At 39.0% G+C, this 22,880-nt stretch overlaps 1 protein-coding gene across 7 annotated transcripts in view; it reads left to right on the top strand.

Annotated features, from left to right (window-relative positions):
* The window catches only part of LOC138171656 (cyclic AMP-dependent transcription factor ATF-7), an 88,806-nt gene that overhangs the window by 49,466 nt on the left and 16,460 nt on the right, over positions 1-22,880 (top strand). For all 7 annotated transcript variants that reach the window (XM_069101259.1, XM_069101258.1, XM_069101254.1 and 4 more), the window contains exon 3: positions 16,734-16,830. In XM_069101259.1, coding sequence (XP_068957360.1) covers positions 16,734-16,830 — 97 coding nt within the window. The remainder of the gene's footprint in view (positions 1-16,733; positions 16,831-22,880) is intronic.

The following is a 22,880-nucleotide window of genomic DNA, read 5'->3' as shown; positions in this document are numbered from 1 at the left end:
ACACGGACACACACACACACACACACACACACACCCTTTAAGCAAGTCAGAGAACTAAAGAAAGGTGTTTGGGTTTGCTTGTCTTCCATGCTAAAACTTGCCAGATTGCTTTTGAAAATCACCACTCAACCAAGTGTGCCACATTGAGGTGAGATTTTTTAATTCATCTGGCAAAATGAGGAAGAACCAAAGTGCTCCATCACACGTACCCTCTCCAATTGCTGGCTATTTGAGAAATAAACCAAGCCAGTTGGCATTTTACCAGTCTTCAGCCTTTTCTGTAGATAACTAACTTCCTGGGATTTACTTCATAGCCCAGCAAAATATTTTCCCTTGCTGTGTGTTTGTAGTAATTAAAGACATATTTACTCCATTAGCTTGTTCCTAGCTCCTAAGCATTTTCTTCAGAGACTGAGGCATCTGTATCATCTAACTTTGCCTTTCCTTCAGCTTGACTACTTTAAAACTGACCATAAGCTCTTAGAAGGCAGGAATAATGTTGTGATATGGCCTGTGTATAGCTCATGGGAGGCACTGAGCTTAAAAAACAATTTATGCTTACTCATTCAATAAAAATGATCTTTAGGAGTTCTATTACCAAGAGATATCTTTGGCACATATTTCTAACAGAGGTTAGTTTTTATTTTTTTTATTTTTTTTTCTTATTTTTATTCTGCCCCAGGGCAGAATACGCTTAACATGACTTTTCTTAGCCTTAGTCACCTGGATCCTTAAAGTGCAGATGTTTTCCCCAGTTGAAAAGTTAAGGATTAGGGGCTGCTAGGTGGCACAGTGAATAGAGCACCGGCCCCGGAGTCAAAAGGACCTGGGTTAGGATCCGGCCTCAGACACTTAACACAAAAAAAATAGTCGTGTGACCTTGGTCAAGTCACTTAACCCCGATTGCCCTCCAAAGCGGGGGGGGGAGTTAAGGATTGCCACATTTCCAGGATGGTAAGTAAAAAAAAATTAAGAATTTTTCCTCAGACCCATCCTAATAAAGAAGAAATGGGAAAATTTAGGACAGATGCATTTGAAAAATCTGAGTCAGATAGGAAAACACCATAAGCAAAACCTGGTCAAAAAAAGAAATCTTTTCATTTTGTTAAACATTTAGGTAATCCTTTCTTTGAGGTTTTGACAGTTTTCTTAGTTTTTTTTTTGTTTTTTATGTGTTTTATAGGCAAATTGTATAGAAAATGTACAAATGTACATATAAAAATGTATAGTGAAATAGAGATAGAACCTACTGAATTCCAGCTATAATTTCTTTGGTCCTGGACACTAGTCCCCAAGATTTGTCACTAATCCTCAAAGATTTGTTAAGGATTGAAGCCACCGATTTACTCCATTGAGTATGAAACCACCAGGAAAAAAAAGCTAATCTATCTGTTGAATGAGTCCTTATGGACAGATCCCCGCAGTATCCTGGAGTTCCATACTATAGGCAGAGAGTCAGTGTGGGGTAAGAAAAGCGGCCCCCACCGACCACTTATTCCATGTGTGATGACTTTAGGGTTAAAGCTGCATTTCTTCAGGTTTTGATGGTTTTGAGTATAAAGGCAAGAAAGCTCAGCTTTTCTGCAGATAGCATTTAGTCCTGTCCAAGTGACAGAATAAATTGTAGGTGTTGTCTCAGAGTTGGATAAAGAGGAGCTCTTGGGGTTAGAGTAAATAACTTAGTTGACCATGGGTAAAAGAAGAATCAGCGAAAGACCCTGTATGTGGGTTTGACAAGAGTCATCAGAAAAGCTGGAGGAGGATCTTTGTTGCATATTCCATCTCTATAATACTGGTATTAGAAAAGTGTAGTTTAAGGGGTGGCTAGGTGGTGCAGTGAATAGAGGCATTGGTCCTGGAGTCAGGAGGACCTGAGTTCAAATCCAGCATCAGACACTTAACACTTACTGGCTGTGTGACCTTGGGCAAGTCACTTAACTCCAATTGCCCTCCCCTCTCCAAAAAAAAAGTATAGTTTAATCATGACCAAGTGAAGAGTCTGAGTGTCCTTAAAATCACTATTTCAATAGACAGAAGTAAATGACAATAGTAATCTAGTGATAAACTATTAAATATGATAAATTGTATTTTTATATAATTTATAATATATTATATAATTCATAAAATATGATATAAATTTGATAAATATGATAAAATTTATATTACTATAAAATAAAAATGATAAACCCAAAGATTCGAGCTTTTGGTGCAAGAACTCAGTATTTGACAAAAGAACTGCTAGGAAAACTGGAAAACACTCTAGCAGAAACTAGGCTTAGATTGATATCTCTTAATATATACCAGGATATGATTACAGTAGGTACATAATATAGACACAAAGCATGATATTAGCAACTTAGGGAAATGGGAAAAATTACTTGTCAGATAAAGGAATTGTTGATGACCAAACAAAAGAGAAAAGAGGATCACGGAAGGTAAAATAGATAAACAAAACCAATGCAGCCAAAAATGAAAGGAAAGCAGGAAACTTGGGGGGGGGGGGTAATTTGACAGCCATTTTCTCTGTTAAATGCCTCATTTTTCAAATATATAGGGAACCGAAAGAGCCATTCCCCAATTGATAAATGGTCGAAGGATAGGAACAGGCAGTTTTCAGAAGAAGAAATCAAAGCTATCAATAGTCACATGAAAAAAATGCTCTAACTCATGAATAATTAGAGAAATGCAAATTAAAGCAACTCTGAGATACTACCTCACACCTATCAGATTGGCTAACATGAGGAAAAGGATAATGTCAAATGTTGGAGGGGTTGTAGAAAAATAGGGATACTGGTGCATTGTTGGTAGAATTATGAGCTGTTTCAGCCATTCTGGAGAACAATTTGGAACTATGTCCAAAGGGCTATAAAACTGTGCATACCCTTTGACCCAGCCATACCACTACCAGTTCTCTGTCCCAAAGAATTAGGGGGAAAAAAGGAAAAGGACCTATATGTACAAAAATATTTATAGCACTCCTTTTGTGGTGGCAAAGAATTAGAAATTGAGGGACTGTCCATCAATTAAGTAATGGCTGAACAAGTTGTGTGGTATATAATTATAATGGAATACCTATGCTATAAGAAATATAATGGGATATTTATGCTATAAGAAATGATGAGCAGGATGCTCTCAGAAAAACCTGGAAAGATTTACATGAGCTGATGCAAAGTGAAATGTACTGTGTACAAAATAACAGCAATATCATAAGATGATCAGCAGTGAATTACAGCTATTCTCAGCAGTACAACAGTCCATGACAACGCTGAAGGACTTGATGATGAAAAATACATCCCCGGAGAAAGAACTGATGGTGTCTGAATATAAATCGAAGCATACTTTTTTTACTTTCTTTATTTTTCTTGAGGGTTTGTTTGTTTTTGATCTGTGTTTTCTTTCACAACATGACTTATGGATATGTTTTGTATGACTACACATGTATAACCTACATCAAACTATTTGCATTCCCAAGGAGGGGGGTTGAGAGGGAGAGAGTTTGGAACTCAAAAGTTTTTAAAATGAATGTTAAAAATTGTTTTTACATGGGGAAAAATAAAATGTTAAATAAAAGCTAAAAAGAAAAAGAATGACAAAGAGGATAGTTTCAGAAAAACCTAGGAAGACATATATGAAATGATGCAAAATGAAGTGAGCAGGACCAGGAGAATGTTGTACACAGTAACAGCAATATTATAAAAGTCATCAGTTGTGAAAGGACCAGCTACTCTTGTCAATACAGTGATTCAAGACAATTCCAAAGGATTCATAATGAAAAACCCTGTCCATATGTAGAAAGAGAACTGATGACCTCATAAGTGCAAATTGAAGCACATTTTTTTCACTTTTTTCTAGTTTGTTTTTTTTTTAAACAAGGCTAAGATGGAAATATGTTTTGCATGACTTCACATATATAATGAGTATCATATTGTTTGCCCTCTTCATATTGGGGGAGAGGGACTAGAGGGAAGGAGAGAATTTGGAACTCAAAATTTTTTAAAAGTTTAAAAAATTATAGAAAAAATATCACTGTCTTCAAAGTCTTTCATCTTTCCCCAACTAAGTTCAGCAGTGGAGCAAATATGCCAAAAAAAATAGGAGTAGTCAAATTGAAGCTCTAATACATCTTATGTCTGTTGCATGATTTGATGAAAGAATAAAATGCTACATCTGGTCTCTGACCTTCCTAAAATATGGTGCCTAGGGGGCAGCTAGGTGGTGCAGTGAACAGAGCACTGACTGGAGTCAGGAGGTGTTCAAATCCAGCCTCAGACACTTAACACTTACTAGCCGTGTGAACTTGGGCAAGTCACTTAACCCCAACTGCCCTCCAAATATATATATATATAGTGCCCAGAACTGAGCACAGTATTCTAGACATAAACTAGCTATAACAAAATACCATAGTTCTGTAGCTTCTTGTTCTAAATGTGATAGCCCATCAAAGAGCCTAGCCTAATGAGATATACTTGCCCCATTCTTTGCCCTCCCCAGTCCATTTCTGTCAGGGTTAGCCTATGTGATTATGAGATCCATTTTATTGTGGTTCAAATTTCTCTGATGCTTGGAGCATGCTATGCAAAGACACCAGTCAAAATGAAGAAAACTGACATGAAAATAAGTTGTACCATGTGACTGAGAACTGGAAACTGAAGGCATCAGAACTCTGGGGACAGGAACTAATCCTGAATGCTGAGGACCTGATGGTAAAGCAAGAAGTGAAGTTGATGAGTGTATTCATTTGTTTGTTTGCTGGTTTGTATCTATTCTCTCTCTCTCCTTTTTTTAATGGTGTGATCTTTATATTCAAGTTACCTTATCTATATTGAATTTATTATGGAAAATGGTATAAGATGTTGGCTAAACCTAATATTTTCATACTGTTTTCTAGTTTTTCTAGCAGTTCCAAAGGTTGATCCAGTGGGGCAAGAGTCTTTAGGAACTGACAATAATGTTAGATAAGCAAAGAAAAAAACATTTTGTAAATGTTTAAAAAAAAATCTTTCAGCTTCCAGAAAAAGCTCTGTCTAAAATTACATGTTGATATTAATTGCAAATTATAGCAATTAAGACACTGTAGTTAAATATGTGGTTTTCATATTCTTTCTATATTCCTTCTTCGATGGCTTGCTGAGTTATAACATAGCTTTTCCTTTAGTCAGATCCCTACAGGATTCTTCCCAAATGGAGGAATCCATTTCTTAATTCTGCTTGGTTCTTTTAGAATCTTGTTATTCTGCCTTGTAAAAGCCAAGTGAGAAGAAAGTCAAACAATGTAGAAATGTTTCCTGTTCTTAAAAACATTTACATCTTATTTATTATAACAAGGATGGGGCCTCTAGGGTAGTGTTAGCCAAACTTTTTTAACTGTTAATAAAAGAAAATTTCAGCACACATCCTCCCCAACATGTATGTATTTACTTATTTTAAATTCTGTATACAGGATTATAGATTTAGAAATAGATGGAGCGGCGAAGTGGCGCAGTGAGTAAAGCACTGGCCCAGGAGTCAGGAGGACCCGAGTTTAGTTCCAGCCTCAGACACTTAGCACACACACAAAAAAAATAGAAATAGATGAGACCTTAGAGGTTATTAGATCCAGTCCCTTCCTTTCATAGAATGAGAAACTGAAACTCAAATTTAATTGATTTGCTTAGAGTCACACACCTAATAATTGTCTGAGCTAGCATTTGAACTCAGGTCTTTCTGATGTCAAGTCCCTGGGGAAAGAGAAAATTTCCAGTTGGCACTTGAACATCTATTGTTGTGGTTGTTAGATTAGAGTTAGGCTATAATTGCTCTGAAGAGCAAATGACAACTTGGAAAGGGGGGAGCTACAGAGGTTTAGGATAGAGGTGGGTTATGTTGGAGATAGGTCTTAGAATTGGCTCTTATGGAGAAGATAGGAATCGACTCATGGTGTGATGGATAGACTACTGGCCTTGGAGGCACATTCATGTGTGACTATATCTGTATAATGGTTGGGGAATGGGTTTATTGTAAAGCCTATGTGAGGTTAATGTATTTAAAGCACTTTCCAAACCTTAAGGTGCTATATAAATGTTAGCTGTTATTATTAAATTGTTTGTTGTTTTTTTTTTAAGGCAGGTATTTGTGCATAGAGCATTTTACTTCTTGTTAAAACAACACTTAGTAATGGGATCATGTGTTACGGGGAAAGAAATTGATTATATAATGTCTGTTTAAACACTGGTGGCATACCTTTCAGGGCAGTGAGAATGGGCACTAGGACTCTGAAACCAACAGTTTTAAAGATACTTCTGGATTAAAAAGCAGTTCTAATAGGGATCACAGAAGTATAATTTCAGCATTCAAACTCTCTCATTCTCACTGCTTACTCTGTGCAGTTGGGGTCTCCAGTAATGGCTAGACTAGATAAGTTTCTATAATTGTGATACCCAAATGAAAAAGGTACTCCTAGAGGTAGGTTTGAGTAGACTTTATCTCCTGGCAGCATGAGCTTCTTAGAGGCCTTCTTCTAAATGTGTGTGGGGGGGTGGGGGTGGCAGTTAGTTATTATGGGGAATCAGGAAAGGCTTTTCATATAGGAGATGGCATTTAAGCTTTTAAGGATAGGTAGGATTTGTAATAGAGGAAACTGAAAGTAAGGTCATCTAAGCAGAAGAAGCTAAAAGAAAAGTGTGGTTATTCATCTGTTGAATTAGCAAATAGAGTTTGACTAGACCATAAGAGAGCAATGGAAAGTTACATTGAGGCCAAAGAGTCAGAAACTCTTCCTGATGTCTGACTTTTTATCCTTTTGAAATTTTGCTTGTTTATTGTCCCATCCTTTTCAAATTACAACAGTTATTTTTGATGTTTGATTGGACGCAGCTCTGGGTTGCATAGGCAAGTACTGGCCTTCCAGGGTAGCAATTTCCCCCTTGAACATGGGGAATGAACAGAACAGATGGCTACACCAAGCCAGTCCACCCCTGAACTGTGCATTTGGATGGGCTTCTGCAGCTTTGTAGCATTTCAGTTAAATATGCTTGTTGGCAGAAGAGTATAGGCAGGACGCCTCTTAATACCAAGGCACAGTTTTAACAATCCAGAATTCTTTCTTCCTTTTACATTATGGACAGCCTTGCTTAACTATCAGAGATACTTTAAGATAATCTACATAGCCTTTCTGAAACATGCATGATTGTTTCACCCTCATTGACAAACAATTCCTAACTTGAATATGTTAGATTTTTCCCTCTTCTTTCTCGGTCAGTCTGTTCCCTCTGTCTTTGTCTCCTTCCTGTACTCTCCTCCTTTCCCTCTTCTTCTCTTTCTTTCTCCCCCTACCTTGCTCTCTCCTTATTTCCTTGACAGTCTATTCGTTTGGGGCATTTGGGAAGGATTTTGCTGTTCTTTTCTTTTTTGTTTAAATAAATTCTCTTGCTCCTATGTGCAGCATGAGCTGCTGCTATGACTGTTTTCTATTTACTGAGTGATCCTATGCTTTGAAATGATTCATTTAGGAGCTATGGAGCATTCTGAGCAGGATATGTGACTCATTTGGTAAACAGCAACACCTTGGAAAAGAGAGCAGAAGTTTGGTGTTCGCTTTATGAGGCAGAACTCTAACCATTGATGTTTCTGCATATATTTACTCCCCTGGCCTGCCTGTTTCGAGTAATCAGCTAACCACTTTTTTCCTTCTTTTTTGATCATTGATGGCTAGCTGGGTAGGAAAGAGGAATAATGTATTTGATGATGAATGAGCTGTAAAGCAAAATGAGATGCAATAATAAAAAGAAAAAATGTTAAGAGTCATTGTAAGGAGAGAAAAGAAAGTTTAGAATCAACAGATAAGATGCTGAATCTACTATGTTAAATTTAAAATATATACAAAAGAAGCTATAGATAATAGAAATTGGTTTCTGTAATGTTTTTTATATATGTCGAGAGAATAGAATAGAAAATGGTTTCTAATGTAGTCCTTTTTTTCTTTGTGTAGGAAAGTAGTCATATTTGTTGATGTTTGTCAATTTCATAATAAAAGGGCAGTTTTAAACATAATAATTAAAAAGGAAAGCATCATTAAGATAGTAGAAAGAGCACCTGACTAGAAACAGGAAGAGAAGACCTGGTTCTAGTCCCAATTCTTCTTTTGTTGTTGTTGTTATTAATCTTTTATTTGCTTATTTTTAGTTTTCAACATTCATTTCCACAAGATTTTGAGTTACAAATTTTCTCCCTGTTTTTCCCCTATTCCCCACCCCAAGATAGTGAGCCTACTGAATACACACTCCTTCCCCCAATCTGCTCTCTCTTATATCCTCCCCCATCCCCCCAACTTTCTAGTAAGGCAAGATGGATTTCTATAACCCAGTGACTGTATGTCTTATTTCCCAATTGCATGTAAAAAAAAAAAAACAATTTTTTTTATCATTTGTTTTTAAAAGCTTTGATTTCCAGATTCTTTCCCTTCTTCCCTCCTCACACACCCCACTGAGAAGACAAGCAATTAAATATAGGTTATACATGTGTAGTTACGCAATATGTTTCCTTGGTAGTTATATTGTGAAAGACTAATTATATTTCCTTCCATCCTATCCCTCCCCCCCCCACTTATTCTATTTTCTCCTTTGACCCTGTCCCATTTCAAAAGTGTTTGCTTCTAACTACCCTCTATCCCAATCTGCCCTCCCTTCTATCATCCCTCTTATCCTCTTCTCCCCCCTACTTTCCTGTAGGGTAAGATACCCAATTAAGTGTGTATGTTATTCCCTCCTTAAGCCAAATTCAATGAGAGTAAGGTTGACCCATTCCCTTTCACTTTCCTGCTCTTCCCCTCCATTGTAACAGTTTTCTCTTGCCTCTTTTATATGAGATTTACCCTATCCCATCTCTCCCTTTATCCTTCTCCCATTATATTCCTCTCACCTATTAATTTTATTTTTTAGATATCATCCCTTCCTATTCAACTGATCCTGTGCCCTCTGTCTATGTATGCATGTACACACATATACACACTCATATATATATTTATACACACATATACATGTATATATGTATATATACATATATATGAATATATATTCCCTTCAAGTATCCTCATGCTGAGAAAAGTCTTGTGAGTTACAATGATCGTTTTTCCATGTAGGAATGTAAATAGTTCAACTTTAATTAAGTTCCTTATGATTTCTTCCTGTTTACCTTCTCATGCTTCTCTTGCTTCTTGTATTTGAAAGTCAGATTTTCTGTTCAGCTCTGTTTTTTTCATCAAGAATGCTTGAAAGTCCTCTATTTCATTGAATGACCATATTTTCCCCTGAAGCATTATACTCAGTTTCGCTAGGTAGGTGATTCTTGGTTTTAATCTTAGCTCCTTTGACCTCTGGAATATCATATTCCATGCTCTTCAGTCCCTTAATGTAGAAGCTACTAAATCTTATGTTAGGAATCCTGATTGTGTTTCCACAGTATTCAAATTGTTTCTTCCTGACTGCTTGTAATGTTTTCTCCTTGATCTGGGAACTCTGGAATTTGGCTATGATATTCCTAGGAGTTTTCTTTTTGAGATCTTTCTTTTTTTTTTTTTTTTAAGCAATCAGGGTTAAGTAACTTGCTCAAGGTTACACAGCCAGTTATTATTTCTGGGTGTGGTGCTGAGTATCTGAGCCCGGATTTGATCCAGGTCATCCCAACACTGGAGCCGGTGCTCTTACTCGCTAAACCACCTGGCCGCCCCTATGAGATCTTTTTCAAAAGGTGCTGGTGAATTCTTTCAATTTCTATTTTGCCCTCTGGTTCTAGAATATCAGGGCAGTTTTCCTTGAGAATTTCTTGAATGATGATTTCTAAGCTCTTTTTTTGATCATGGCCAGTAATTTTTAAATTATCTCTCCTGGATCTGTTTTCCAGGTCAGTGATTTTTCCAATGAGATATTTCACATTTCTTTCTATTTTTTCATTTGTTTGGATCTGTTTTATAGTATCTTGATTTCTCATAAAGTCATTGGCTTCCATTTGCTCCAATCTAATTTTGAAGGAATTATTCTCTAAAATGATTTTTTGAAGTGCCTTTTCCATCTGGCCAGTTTGACTTTTTAAGGCATTTTTCTCCTCATTGGCTTTTTTTTTCCTTCTGGAGAGAAGGCAGGGCAATTGGGGTTAAGTGACTTGCTCAAGGTCACACAGCTAGTGTGTGTGTGTGTGTGTGTGTGTGTGTGTGTGTGTTAAGTGTCCGAGGCTGGATTTGACTCCTCATTGGCTTTTTGAATGCCTTTTGCCATTTGAGTTAGTCTATTTTTTAAGGTGTTATTTTCTTGAGTATTTTTTGGGGTCTCCTTTAGCAGGCTGTTGATTTGCTTTTCATGATTTTCTTGTATTATTCTCATTTCTCTTCCCAATTTTTCCTCCACTTCTCTTACTTGATTTTCAAAATCCTTCTTTGAGCTCCTCCGTGGCCTGTAATTAGTTCATATTTTTCTTGGAAGCTTTTGCTGCAGGAGTTTTGATTTTGTTGTCTTCTTTGTTTTGATCCTTTCTGTCCCCAAAAAAGGATTCTGTGGTCTGATTGTGTTTCCTCTTCTTGCTCATCTTGCGAGCCAATTACTTGACTTTTGAGCTCTTTGCCATGGTAGAACTCTGCTTCCAGGTAGAGAGAGCTGTGTCCCAAATTGCTGGCATTTTCGCAGTTGCCAGAGCTGTGAGGAGGGTACCCTCCCTGTAGCCACCATAAGCTCTGGCATACAGGCCACACACCCCAGGACCACCATCCAAGACTGTGACCCAGATTCAAGTAGGTCAAAGCAAGAGCAGTTACCTTCTGAATGGTCTCTTGGCCCCCCTACAATCTGCAGGCCAGGAGCTCTGGAGGCAGCCACGCAGCAGCCGCCACTCCTGCACCACCCTCCACCCAGTGCCAACAGAGTTCCCTACTGATCTTTTACTTTCTCTTTGGCGTTTATGGGTTGAGAAGCCTGGAAACTGCAACAGCTGCCAGGGATTTACTCTCCTGAAGTCTGCTCCAGCCAGTCGGGGCGCCCTGGTGTGGGCCTGTGTGGCTCATGTGAGACTGTGCACGGCTCCCAGCTGGATTCAGTAGACCCTTCCTGTCAGCCTGCCAGGCTGCCTTCAGTGGGAGATTTGTTTCTCTCTGTCACTTTGTGGGTCCTGTAGCTCTAAAATTTGTTTAGTCATTTTACAGGTATTGGAGCGGAAGCTCACTCAAGTTCCTGCTTTTACTCCACCATCTTGGCTCTACTCCCTTCTAGTCCCAGTTCTTAACATTTATCTAGGGCAGCTAGGTGGTGCAGTAAATAGAGCACCAGCCCTGGAGTCAGGAGGACCTGAGTTCAAATTCAGCCTCAGACACTCGACATACTTACTAACCGTGTGACTTTGGGCAAGTCACTTAACCCCAATTGCCCTCCAAAAAGCAAAAAAAAAAAATTTTAACTCTCTACAGAGCTATAACCAAGGGCTGCCATTAGAACAACAATTTTATCATCTTTTCTTTAGTATAAAATTAGCTAGCCTAGATGCTAAATATCTGTGAGCTAAGCAAGTAATTTCACTTTGTTGCACCTTAAGTTTCCATTTAGGCTTTAAGATTCAGTGATTTCACAAAGTAGACACCCATCCTTTGAGGAATAGTTAAACAATCTGTGGGACATAAACATGGAATATTACTGTGCTATAAGAAATGATGAACATGATGAATACAGAGAAATATGGGAAGATTTATTTGAACTGATGCAAAATGAAGTAAGCAGAATCAGGAAAACAATTTACACTAATTATAACAGTGTAAATAGAACAATAACAAAATGACTGAAATTGATTCTCGTGATGACCAAGCTTGACCCCAAAAAAGAAATATGAAAAAGTATCTTCTTCCCCTATAAGGGGTGAGGGGAGAAACAGTGATACTGATAGGAACTGGATGTGGAACACTGCAGATTTCAGATATTTACAGTATCTTGGTTAGTTTTGATAAACTATCTTTTTTTACCATCTTTTACTCTTTGTTGTAAAAATTGACTACTGTAATAGATGGGAGAGGACTACATTGGGAAATGTAGGTGGTTAAAAAAAAAGAAAGGCTTTCAAAAAGTTCTCTTGCCCCGAAAGATTCTCAGGTCCCCTTGTTCCTTGATATTTAGTTATTCAGAGTTTATTTTCTAGTAATCAAAGCAAAAGGAACCTGAAGCATTTGATTCTTCTCCTCCCTTCCCCAGGTCCACTCTTTTCCAGCCCCGACCTCAATCTTTCTAGTACCCACCTCTAAGAGTAGGAAGGGAAAGTAAATTAATCATAACTGAGGATGTAAGCACATTTTTAAACATGTAGCAAATCTTCACAAATCCTAATAGCCAAGAACAATATTTCAGGAATTAATCTGTCTGAGGGTTGAATGAATATCACACAGAAATTTTGTCCGCTGTGATGCTTTTACAGGACCGCACTGTAGCCAAGGAGTTTCTAATGTGCATATGCCCATGCCTGTCTGAACTGAAGCCGAGATAGGTTTTTCACAATGAAAAGCTGCAGCCTGTTTAGCCTGAGATTTCATTTTGTTTCCTCTTCAGCCATGCTCAGTAATTTTGTTTCAGTGAGCCTTTGGGAGACAGAGTTTTAAGTTGATTATAAACGTTGTCTTGTCCACTGACTTGCTTTTAGAGACCAAGAAATCATTTGTAAATGAAAAAAAAATTCCTAGTCCTTATCCTTATAATAGAAAACCTTTTAGAAAGAATACATGCTAACACATTCCTGGTTTACAAAAATAGGGTCTTCTTTTTCATGGTGCTCTGGACATCCTGATTTCTAATCTGACTGCCATGATTCCATCAGTTCTACTAAGAAACAGGATTTCCCCGTACAGAGAGGCAAGGCTCTTGGGGAGAGACCTCCCTCAGAGAGAGGATTTTTGCTTCAAGACCTCTGTATGAATGAATTAGGGGATTAAATCCAAAAGAAAATTCATTGTAGGTAAGGTATGTTGCTGAATTTTTAGACTGCTTTCTTCGTAGCTATAACGTTTCATATTTTGCCTTCCTTCGCTATTTCCTTGTTAGACTAGACAGAGTAAAATTCTCTTCTCCCTACTTTTCCTGCTCTGGGGAGTAGAAATCAGATGCAGCCAAATGTATTTTGATTTAAATGTCATCCCTGTTTCATGTGTGTAATCTCTGAATAACTGGCAAAGCACGTAAACTCCATGAGATCGTCTCCTGGGGGCATGGTTCTCTCCCCTTTTTCCCCATCCCGGCTATTGGCATGGTTGTAGTGTATCAGCCATTTCATAAAATGAGGATGGAGTTGTTCTCTTTGTGCTTTTGAAAAGTCTTCCAAGTTTTCAAGTCCAAAAACATGTGTTGGCAGTTTGGCAAGCAAAACTAAAAACAGCTCTTATTCTTTTTCCTTCCTTTCCTTTCCCTGTTGCTCTACATTATTAATACAGCCTTATACTTAAGAAAGCGTACTTTAAAAAAAATTCAAGGTTGAAAAATGATTAAACCCTTTATGGGACTCTTTGGACTTATTAACTAGACTATCTAGTTCTCTTAGGTTATGTGTAGAAAACGTTACCCAGTTATAATCAATGCTTGTTCTCCTTCCAAAAGTGGGTATGGGAAGGGGTACATTGCAGATGTGTTTGTTGAAGCAGATTGGCCTTCAGACTTTTCCAGTCTATAGTGCAAATCTGTTCTGCTTGGCTCTGTAGGCCAGAACCTAGAAGCAGTGGGTGGAAGTTGCAGAATAGCAGATTTAGGCTGCATATTCAACACAAACAAAAAAAACCTTCCTAACAGAGCTTCAATGTGAGCTTCTTTTCTCTGAAAGTTTCAACTATGAGCTTACTATGAGATTACTACTTTCTGGAAATTCTATAGAAAGGATTATTGTTTAGGTATGTGTTAAACCATATGTCCTGAAGGTCCCTTCCAAATATAAGATTGTGTGATCTTTTCAAGACTCTTAGGCTACTTCCCTGTTCCAATAGGCCCTGAATTCAATAGCCCTCAGTTTTAATGACCACTTTCCCTCCTGCCCCAAAGAGGTGGTCGGTAAATCAATAAACATGTATATATAATTAGGCAGTCAAATAAATAACATTCTTTACCATTCAGTTGACATGAATATCTGTTGTAGTAACATAAGCAGCTGAAAAATCTTCCTTACTTAATTTTTTAAAATTGATATTATTTCCAGAGGAAAGATACCCTAAATGCACATTTCAAGTCTGTCCTATACAGATGCATTCTGATGGGTCTTTTGCGGGGGGAGGGGTGTTGCTATTTCTAACATTCCAACGAACTTCAGAAGAGACCATCAGTCTCTTTTATCCTTCCTCAATAAACTTTTATCTCCCTCTTCACTCCCAGCCTTGTTACCAAAAACTGTATTAGCACTAACAGGGGGATGACTGGAGCTGAGCTGAGAGTCAGGGCTGTGCTCTTCAGCTAACTTTGCTTCAACTCTCCTTCTGCAGTACTCAGCATGATTTAAGTTTGGGGGTAGGAGAGTGATCAGCTCCCAGGTTTCATTTAGGGAAAATATATACCCTAAGGGAGAAAGCATGAGAGAGAGAGAGAGAGAAAGAACTAGAGGACAAAAGTCGGGTATCTTCAGCATAACAGAGAAGAAAGAGGTACTTCTTAAAATATGAAGGAGTTTCTAGCAGAAAAAAGATTTCTTTAATTGTAATTAGAACAATTAAAAAATAGCTTTAGTTTCCTCTCATACTAGACACTTTAAACTCTTATTTATTTTGGACACATCCTTTTCACTCAGTGCTTGACAGCCCTCTCAGCCATCCATGGTGGCTTATTACATACACAAATTCACATACCTTCTTTAGCCCCAGTTAGTCCAGCAGTCTTCATTTACCTCGCTTTGCCTTTGGGAAAATTCTGAAAGAAATGAGTAGAAACTTGAGCTCCTATCTCAGTCCCCCCCCCGAGACAATTGACATTTGTGCATGTCAACAAAATCAGGTCATGCTGTTGAGTTTGTTGTCTCATCCATTGACTTTTCAATGCCAGTATTCTAGTTTTGCCCTTATTTTCCAAATAAATCATTATAGAGGCAGTCACTGAGGGTCTTTTTTGTTTAATTCCCTGCACCTAATGTAGTTCCTGGTACTCCATGAGAATTGGAGTGAATTGTCGCATCACTTCCTTTGCAAAAAAATCCCAGCCACCTTATATCTTAGTCTTACAAATAAAAGTCTTGTTTTCACTAAACTTAGTGTTTTGTTGCATCTCCTGTATCCAAATTTGCACCAGTAGACAGGATTCAAATTAGCTTTGAGGAAAAGGACAATGGCTGCTTCCTGTGCCCAGGAAAAAAAGATCCTGGGCAATCTGGGAAATTTTTTTCTGCTTGCTTCTCTGCCAGGTTAAAAAAAAAAAAAGTTAATAGATTGAGGTAACTCAATTGGATTTGAAAACAGACTTCTACCTAAATGGAAAGCAGCTGAGGTATGATGGGTAAATTCTATTTAGTGAACATTGCAGTCAAAAAACAGGTGTGGAAAAGAAGTGAGGAGGTGGAGGAGGAATAGGTCCAATGATGAAACTGAAAAGGAGAACTCATCAGTTACTATTTCTAGAAGCAAAAAGGCAGATGAAAACGTGTGGTTCTGTTGAAGGGATTGCAGAAAACTGCTGTCTCCAAACATGGTGTTGCCAACAATTTGTTATAGAGGAGGAGCAGCCAGGCAGCCTCAGTGGGGTTTTTTTTGTGTTATTTTTTGAATTACTAATGTTGATCTGTTTCCTTCCTTGTCTCCCTGGTGAGCAAGCTCTTGCAGCATGCAGGCTCGCATGTATACACATGCCACTTTAGAGAAGGTCTAGGGGGGAGTGGCAAAATTATGGTTTAGTAATTCCACTCTGACAATAAGAAGCTGAGGGTAGATCTGAGTTTTACCTACTCATTGCTCATCCACTGAAACTCCCCACACAAAAAGGCAAAATCCCCCCATCTTCAGTTGTATTTTTATGCAACTGTTACAAAGTCTGTAGCATTGCATTGTCCCCTTTATGGCCTGCACAGTCTCTGTGCCTGCCCCTGATGAGGAGAGATGGCATTTGGCCGATGGGATGGTTTGTGCCTTTACTGCTGGCCGTTGGGCTTCAGTCCTCCAAAGCTCCGTCCCGGCTCATTAAAACCCAAAGCCAAATGGCTACATTGATGCCTGCTGTAGCACTGCAGGGGCCAGGAAGTTAAATGGATCTCCTAATCCTGCATAATTTATCTCCCTGTTAGCCCCTCATAAAACAGCCCGATTCAGCCCCACCACCAAGAGCTTGTGTTCTGAATTTCCTAGTTTTTGATGGCCAGCCTTTCCCTGCTTCTCTCTTTATTATTATTATTAAAAATTATTTTCCCCTTGTTCTCCAGGAGTTGGCCTTAATGGTTCTTTCATTTGGAGCCTTCAGCTTGCACCCCACTTCACTAACAATCTGTCCACTTGTCTTGTTTGGACTTAATACCATCGAGCAGTTGGTGCTCCATTCTTCCCCCTCCCCTCTCCTCTCTGTTGTCTGTTGCCTTTTTTCCCTTTCTACTTCCAGTCCTTAGTCTCATTCTTTCTCCCCTTCATCTCATGTGTCTCCCCACAAAAAAAAATTTTCTTCATCTTCCCTGACCTTCTCTCCAGGGACTGTCCTTGCTGTAAGACGTCCAATAGGACATTTTTTAAAAGGGCATCGATTCACTGACTCCCCCCACCCTCATCTCTCTCCATTTCTGTTTCATTTCAGAGATTTACAAACGAGGACCACCTGGCGGTTCATAAACACAAGCATGAGATGACATTGAAATTTGGCCCAGCCCGGACAGACTCAGTCATCATTGCAGGTACTCACCGCTCCAAAAGCCACGTGCTTCAATATCACCCCACAGTTAAGATTAATACCAGGGACCAGATGTACAGAGAACTGCTCTTCCCTTCCCCCATTAAGAGCTTTTGTGTGATCTGCATTTAATCAGGAAAAAAGGAACACTGAAAGCTCCCAAGTTTCTGTTCTCTCCCTTTTTCTTCATCTCTCCTCCCCCCCATTTTAGTAATAAGATCAGGTTCTGCGGTTTTAGTGGGTAAGCATATAAGGTTTTTTTCCTTTTTTTTCTTCTTCCTTGCATGCATTTTATTAAGATTCTTGAAGATTTATAGACAAAAGAGGCCTTTGACATTTCTCCCTACAGCCGATGAGGTGAAGAACAAAAGAAGGCGAGAAAGCTGACCCCGCCTGGCTACTGCTTCTCTAGTGAGTGTCAGTTTTCCTGAGCCAGGGAGCTGACAGTTCATAAATTCAGCCATTTTCCTTCTCCCAGCCACGGCTGAGAGCCCATTTCCAGAGCTCAGACAAGACATTCGATCAATAGCACTTTTCTAAGCAAATTTGGGTGTCTTGGAGCTTCTGTGGGTTGTCGACCTCAGCTGTTGTCTCTCCTTCCTGTGCCTTTCTGAACTATGCTGTCTAACAGAAGAGCAGCCTGTCATATCAGGTATCCCAGGCGTACAAACTCAGGCAGGCTTTTATTTTTATATCAGAGAAAGGTTCCAGACTTAGACAAGTGTCTTCCAAGCAAGCACAGCTGGGTATTCTACCTTCACAGAGGTTAGTTTCTGATCATCCTATCAGCCATGACCTTTTGAGGTAAAGATTTGCTCTCCCCCCTGGGTTGGGGGGAATATTTGGATTGAAAGATCTCTGAGCAAATTATCTACTTCCCATTCATATAGCTCCAATTGTGACTTCTGTGCTGACTCACAAATCTTTTTAACTCAAAAATGATCTTTTCTCCTGAATTTTGCCTTCAGCTTCCTATTAGACATTTTCATTGTGATGACCTGTCACCTTAAAATCATGCCCAAAGTGAAAGTCATCTTTTTCCTTTACTCTTCCCTCCCTCAAATCAACTCCCTTCTCTCAGTTCTTCTGATCTTCTTTTCCATTACCACTGCTACCAGTTAATCACACAGCAAGCTTTTATTAAGTACCTACAATATTCCTGGAACTGGGAGGTACAAGATAATTTTGAGGTGGGGCAGATCTGGGGGATCAGGAGAGTCTTTATGAAGGGAGTGACTTGAGCTGAATTTTGAAACAGTTCCTACCCTCAAAGAGCTTACATTCAATTACCAGAAATGATGCTTACATATACAAGTAGATAAAAATACATAGAAAGGGGGCAGCCAGGTGGCGCAGTGAGTAAGAGCGCCAGCCCCAGCGTCGGGAGACCTGGGATCAGTTCCGGCCTCAGATACTTAGCACCCACACAAAATAACTGGCCATATAACCTTGAGCAAGTTACTTAACCCCAATTGCTTTAAAAAAAATACATAGAAAATAAATACAGAGTCATTTAGGGATAAGGAAGATGCCTGCAAAAGGGGGAGGCTAAACAGGGTCTCATGACGGTGTCTCTTGAGTGTACTTTGAGCAGAGCTAGAGATTTGAGTGGCTGAGGTAAGGTGGAAGTGCATTGTAAGCATGGGAAATAACCTGTCTGAATAGCCTGTGTGAGCAGCAACCATCAGTTCCATCCTGGCCAGAATGTAGTGTGTAAAGGGGATGAGGAATGTATGTGATCATCCCAGAAGGGTAGGTTGGAACTAGGTTACGAAGAGCAGCAAACCAGGAGAACAGTGTCTTCCTGTCACCTGCAGGATCAAATACAAAATCCTTTCCTTGGCATTCAAAGCCCTTTATAACCTCGCCCCTCCCTACCTCTCCAATCTTCTTGTAACTTATACCCCCACCACATATTCTTTGATCCATTGACACTGGACTCCAAACTGTTCCCCATACAAAACCTTCCGCTTATTATCTCTAGACATTTTCTCTGGCACTCCCCTAGACTTGAAACACTCTTCCTCCTCATCCCTGACTCCTGGCTTCCCTCACTTTCTTTAAGAACCAGCTAAAATCTCACCTTCTGTAGGAAGCCCTTCCTAAAAACTTTTTTTTTTTTTTTTTGCTTTTTGGAGGGGGGGAAGGCAGAGCAATTGGGGTTAAGTGACTTACCCAAAATCACTAGTAAGTGTTAAGTTTCTGAGGCAAGATTTGAACTCAGGTCCTCCTGACTCCAGGGCCAGTGCTCTATTCACTGCTCCACCTAGCCACCCCCCTAACCTCTCTTAATCCTAGTGTCTTCCCTCTCAATTATTTCCTCTTTATCCTGTCTATAACTTGTTCCTGTGTATTTGTTAGCATGTTGTCTCCCACATTAGACTGTAAGCTCCTTGAGGGCAGGGACTGTCTTTTGTCTTTTTTTCTGTCCCTAGAGTTTAGTACAGTGCCTGGCAACTTGCTTTTAAAATGTTTTTTGAGGAGCGGCCTGGTGGTGCAGTGAGTAAGAGCACCGGCCCCGGAGTCGGGAGACCTGGGATCTCCAGTTCCAGCCTCAGATACTTAACACCCACACAGAATAACTGGCCGTGTAACCTTGAGCAAGTTACTTAACCCCAATTGCTTTAAAAACAAACAAATAAATAAAATATTTGTTTTCTTTCTTTTCATCTTGTTAAGTCATTCCCCAGTTGATGAGCTTCCCTCCATTTCCAGCTTTTTGACCACAAAAAGTGCTAAAAATATTTTTGTGCATATAGGTTATTTTCCTTTTTCTTTGATCTCTTTGAGGTACAGGCCTAATAATGGTAATGCTGGATCGATCAAAGGGTATGCAGTTTTTATAGCCCTTTGGACATAGTTCCAAATTGTTCTGCAGAATGGTCAGAGCAGTACACTACTTCACCAGCAGTTCATTAACGTTCCTTTTTCCCCCATCCCCTTCAGTGTTTGTCATTTCTGATAGGTATGAGGTTGTACCAATGAAATACAGCTAAAAGCATAAACTATATATATATAAAGCTATAAGGAAAAGTCATTTTTTGTATTTCTTAACTAGGGAGGGCTGTGATGGGGAGGAAGTCAGTGATAATGATGCCAAGAGAGAAAACAAACATTAATGAAGCACAGAAGACAACAGAGGTGATTCAGAGGGAATCACAGGATAAGCAGGGCAGCTTTGGAACTAAAGTGTTTAATATATACACTTTTTTAAAAGCTAGGTACTCATATCTAGAAATTTATATATGAAAATGTGCACATTTGTTTGTGCTTGTCAAATTCAGAATAATAAAAAATACATGAGTTAGGTGCCATTAATTAATTAGGTTAGAAGAAACAAAGTAGCTTGTATTTGACCCTAAAGGCAATAGGGAGCTTCTTCAACTTGGTGAGAAGCAGAGTTGACAGGGCCAGATTTGTGCTTTTTAGGAATGTTATTTTTTCTGCTCCCCCTACCCTTTACCCTAGGCATTCTGCTATCTTCCTGTACCATGGACATCTCTACCCTCAACATTGTAATTCTTGTATCTATAGATTCCCTCCCTGCAAAGCAGGTGGGCAGCCTGAGGATTTTACAAAGGAGGAACCTAAGCTTAAAAAGGTTGGCAGACTGGTTGGCAGTCACACAATGAATAAGGTCAGAAGTGGGATTTGAACCTAGAACTTTCCCAGAGCTCCCTCTTTGTGTCATTTACCTATGGATTGTAGTCTTTGCAAAGATTGCTTATATTTACATAATGCTTCCAGCTATCACACTTTTTGACATCCAGTATCTCATTTAAGCTTACTAATAAGAACTCTGTGAGGTTGTATCATCTCTTCACAATGAGGTTTTAAGTTGATAGGTTGGTTTTTTCCAGACTCATGATTTCATTGGTGTGAAGAACTCCTTTCACTGATGCCAACTGTATGTGTGTGTGTGTGTTTCTCTATAGTTTGTGTGACAGGAAACATGCCTTATACAGCTGTTAAAGATTATACTATAAAAAAATTATGAGAACCATATCAGGAACTTAATGTGCCTAGCATTATGATGAGCATATTGTAAGTGCTTAATTAGCATTAATTGGGACCATCAGGGCAGTCTCAAACTCATTTCCTTTGGATTTTTTTATTGATCAGGTCAAGAAGAAATGGAAGCCAGTTGAAGGTTACAAAAGGCCCAACTGGAAGTTGAGAAATAAGATTTCTCGCAAGGGGGTTGTTGAAATAAACAGCAGTCCCGTTTACAAAGGAATCCTTTACAGACCTAAACAAAAATAACTTTAAAAATTCGTTTGGAAGAACAAGGTCTGGAATACTGTGGGGGTCAGACCTCGAATTATATTATAAAGTTATTGTCATCAGTTATGTACTGGTTATTTGGTACCAGTTTTTAAAAAATAGAAAAGTAGATCATGGCAGACTAGACAAGAAACAATCCAAAATAATTTAACTTGGCCTAGTGTTCAGTAAACCCCAAAACACAAATCACCTGGGAAAGAACTCTTATTGTTTAATTAGAATCAAGCTTGGCCCCCACAGAGATTTAAGATGATACTGCCTCTTGTACCTCACCCTTCTTTGCAGAGGCACAGGATAGAAACCCTGGATGAAATGTTATCCTAGGTCAGTTTGTTGGTTTTTGCCAGTGTTGTTTTTTCTCTTTTATCTATTAGAAGGATTGGCTGTCTGGGAAAGGGAAAAGGAGGGAAGAAATACATTGGGAAGTATAGATGATGGGAAAACAAAAGGTGTCAGTAAATATTTATAAAATAAATGTAATAAATATACAGAATACAAGCCAAGTATGAACAGGAGCAGTAGGCTACAGGAAGAGTATGCATAAGACTCAGGCAGAGGGCCAAAATGACCTGTCCTAAGGGCTGTCCCCATAACTCACCCCCTTCTGCTCTGTTTAAGTTAGGATTTTGTATGTAGTCATAAGGTAAAGTAGTTCTCTAAGCACAAAGGATATTATTACCCAGATTTGAAGGAAAAGTAAGTGCTGTAGAACCTTTTAAAACTATTTTGGGAGGTGGTGGCAGCCTTTCCAAACAGATTCAGAAGATGTTTTGTTCAGAGAAAAAAAAATCTGATGGTTATTTCCATGGAATATCTTGCTGAACTTGTCCTCTAAACCTCTTGCTGCATGTAAAAGTCTGCCTAAGGATTAGGGGTATTTGATTTATTCTAAAATGGCTAATCAAGCAGGGGAAAGTCTTGATGGTATTGTAATCAGCTAACAAAATCCAACTGACTGGAAAAACTAAGCATTCAGGATAAGGAGATTTAAATTTGAATTGAAAGTTGGTCCAGTAGGTAAGCCAGTTAGAGCCTTTATCCTCCCACCTGCCCCTTCTCAAGGACAGAAGTACTGGACACCTAAGTGAACAAGGACAAATTAAACACCCAAGGTGACATTGTACTTTGAAGCCTCAGGAGCTGGGATCAAAATCCTGTGTTCTACCATGTACTATGCATGGCCTTATGCCTTTGTGAAATGAGGTGTTTTTTATTTTTTGACAATTTCCTTTTTCCAGTCTGATCCCTTTATCTGACACTGTCACGTGTTCCTCCATCCCTATCCCTAGCCTTTAGCCTTGCCCAAGATAGGGAGGAGCCTTGTCTCCATGTTAGCTAAGTGCCAGGACACCACTGCTTGATAGGTAACTTTAGCAGAAGCCCTCACTTCTCCTAACTTAAGTGTCCTCACAACTTCCTCATTATCCTATTTCAGTCAGGGAGAAGCCAAGCCAAATATTTTCCTTTCAAATTCATCAAGGAGCTAGATAAAAAGAGAAAGCAGTACTTAATTATCCTAGGTTCTACAGGCCTGGAAGCTTCCTAAAATTCTTTTTTGGGAGGTGTGGTTTTTTTAATAGGTGGGGATTTTTTTATGGTCATGAAGAGCAAAATGTTGTTATATGTTCCCCCTTCTGGCCACAACACAACATTGCATAGACCCTTAACATTTTCCATCTTCACCCAGTAATTACTGTTTACTGTTAAATAAACTGTAGTTCCTTAAAGTTGATTTACCAACATACAGTTTGGCTGCTGATAGAGTAAAGA

This window comes from Petaurus breviceps, unplaced genomic scaffold (genome assembly GCF_028583685.1).
Source record: "Petaurus breviceps papuanus isolate PSGF00001 unplaced genomic scaffold, PetGlider_PUasm1.0 454, whole genome shotgun sequence".
In the NCBI taxonomy this organism is placed as follows: domain Eukaryota; kingdom Metazoa; phylum Chordata; class Mammalia; order Diprotodontia; family Petauridae; genus Petaurus; species Petaurus breviceps.
Note: the sequence above shows the minus strand (reverse complement) of the source record. Positions and strands in the feature narration are given on the sequence as shown.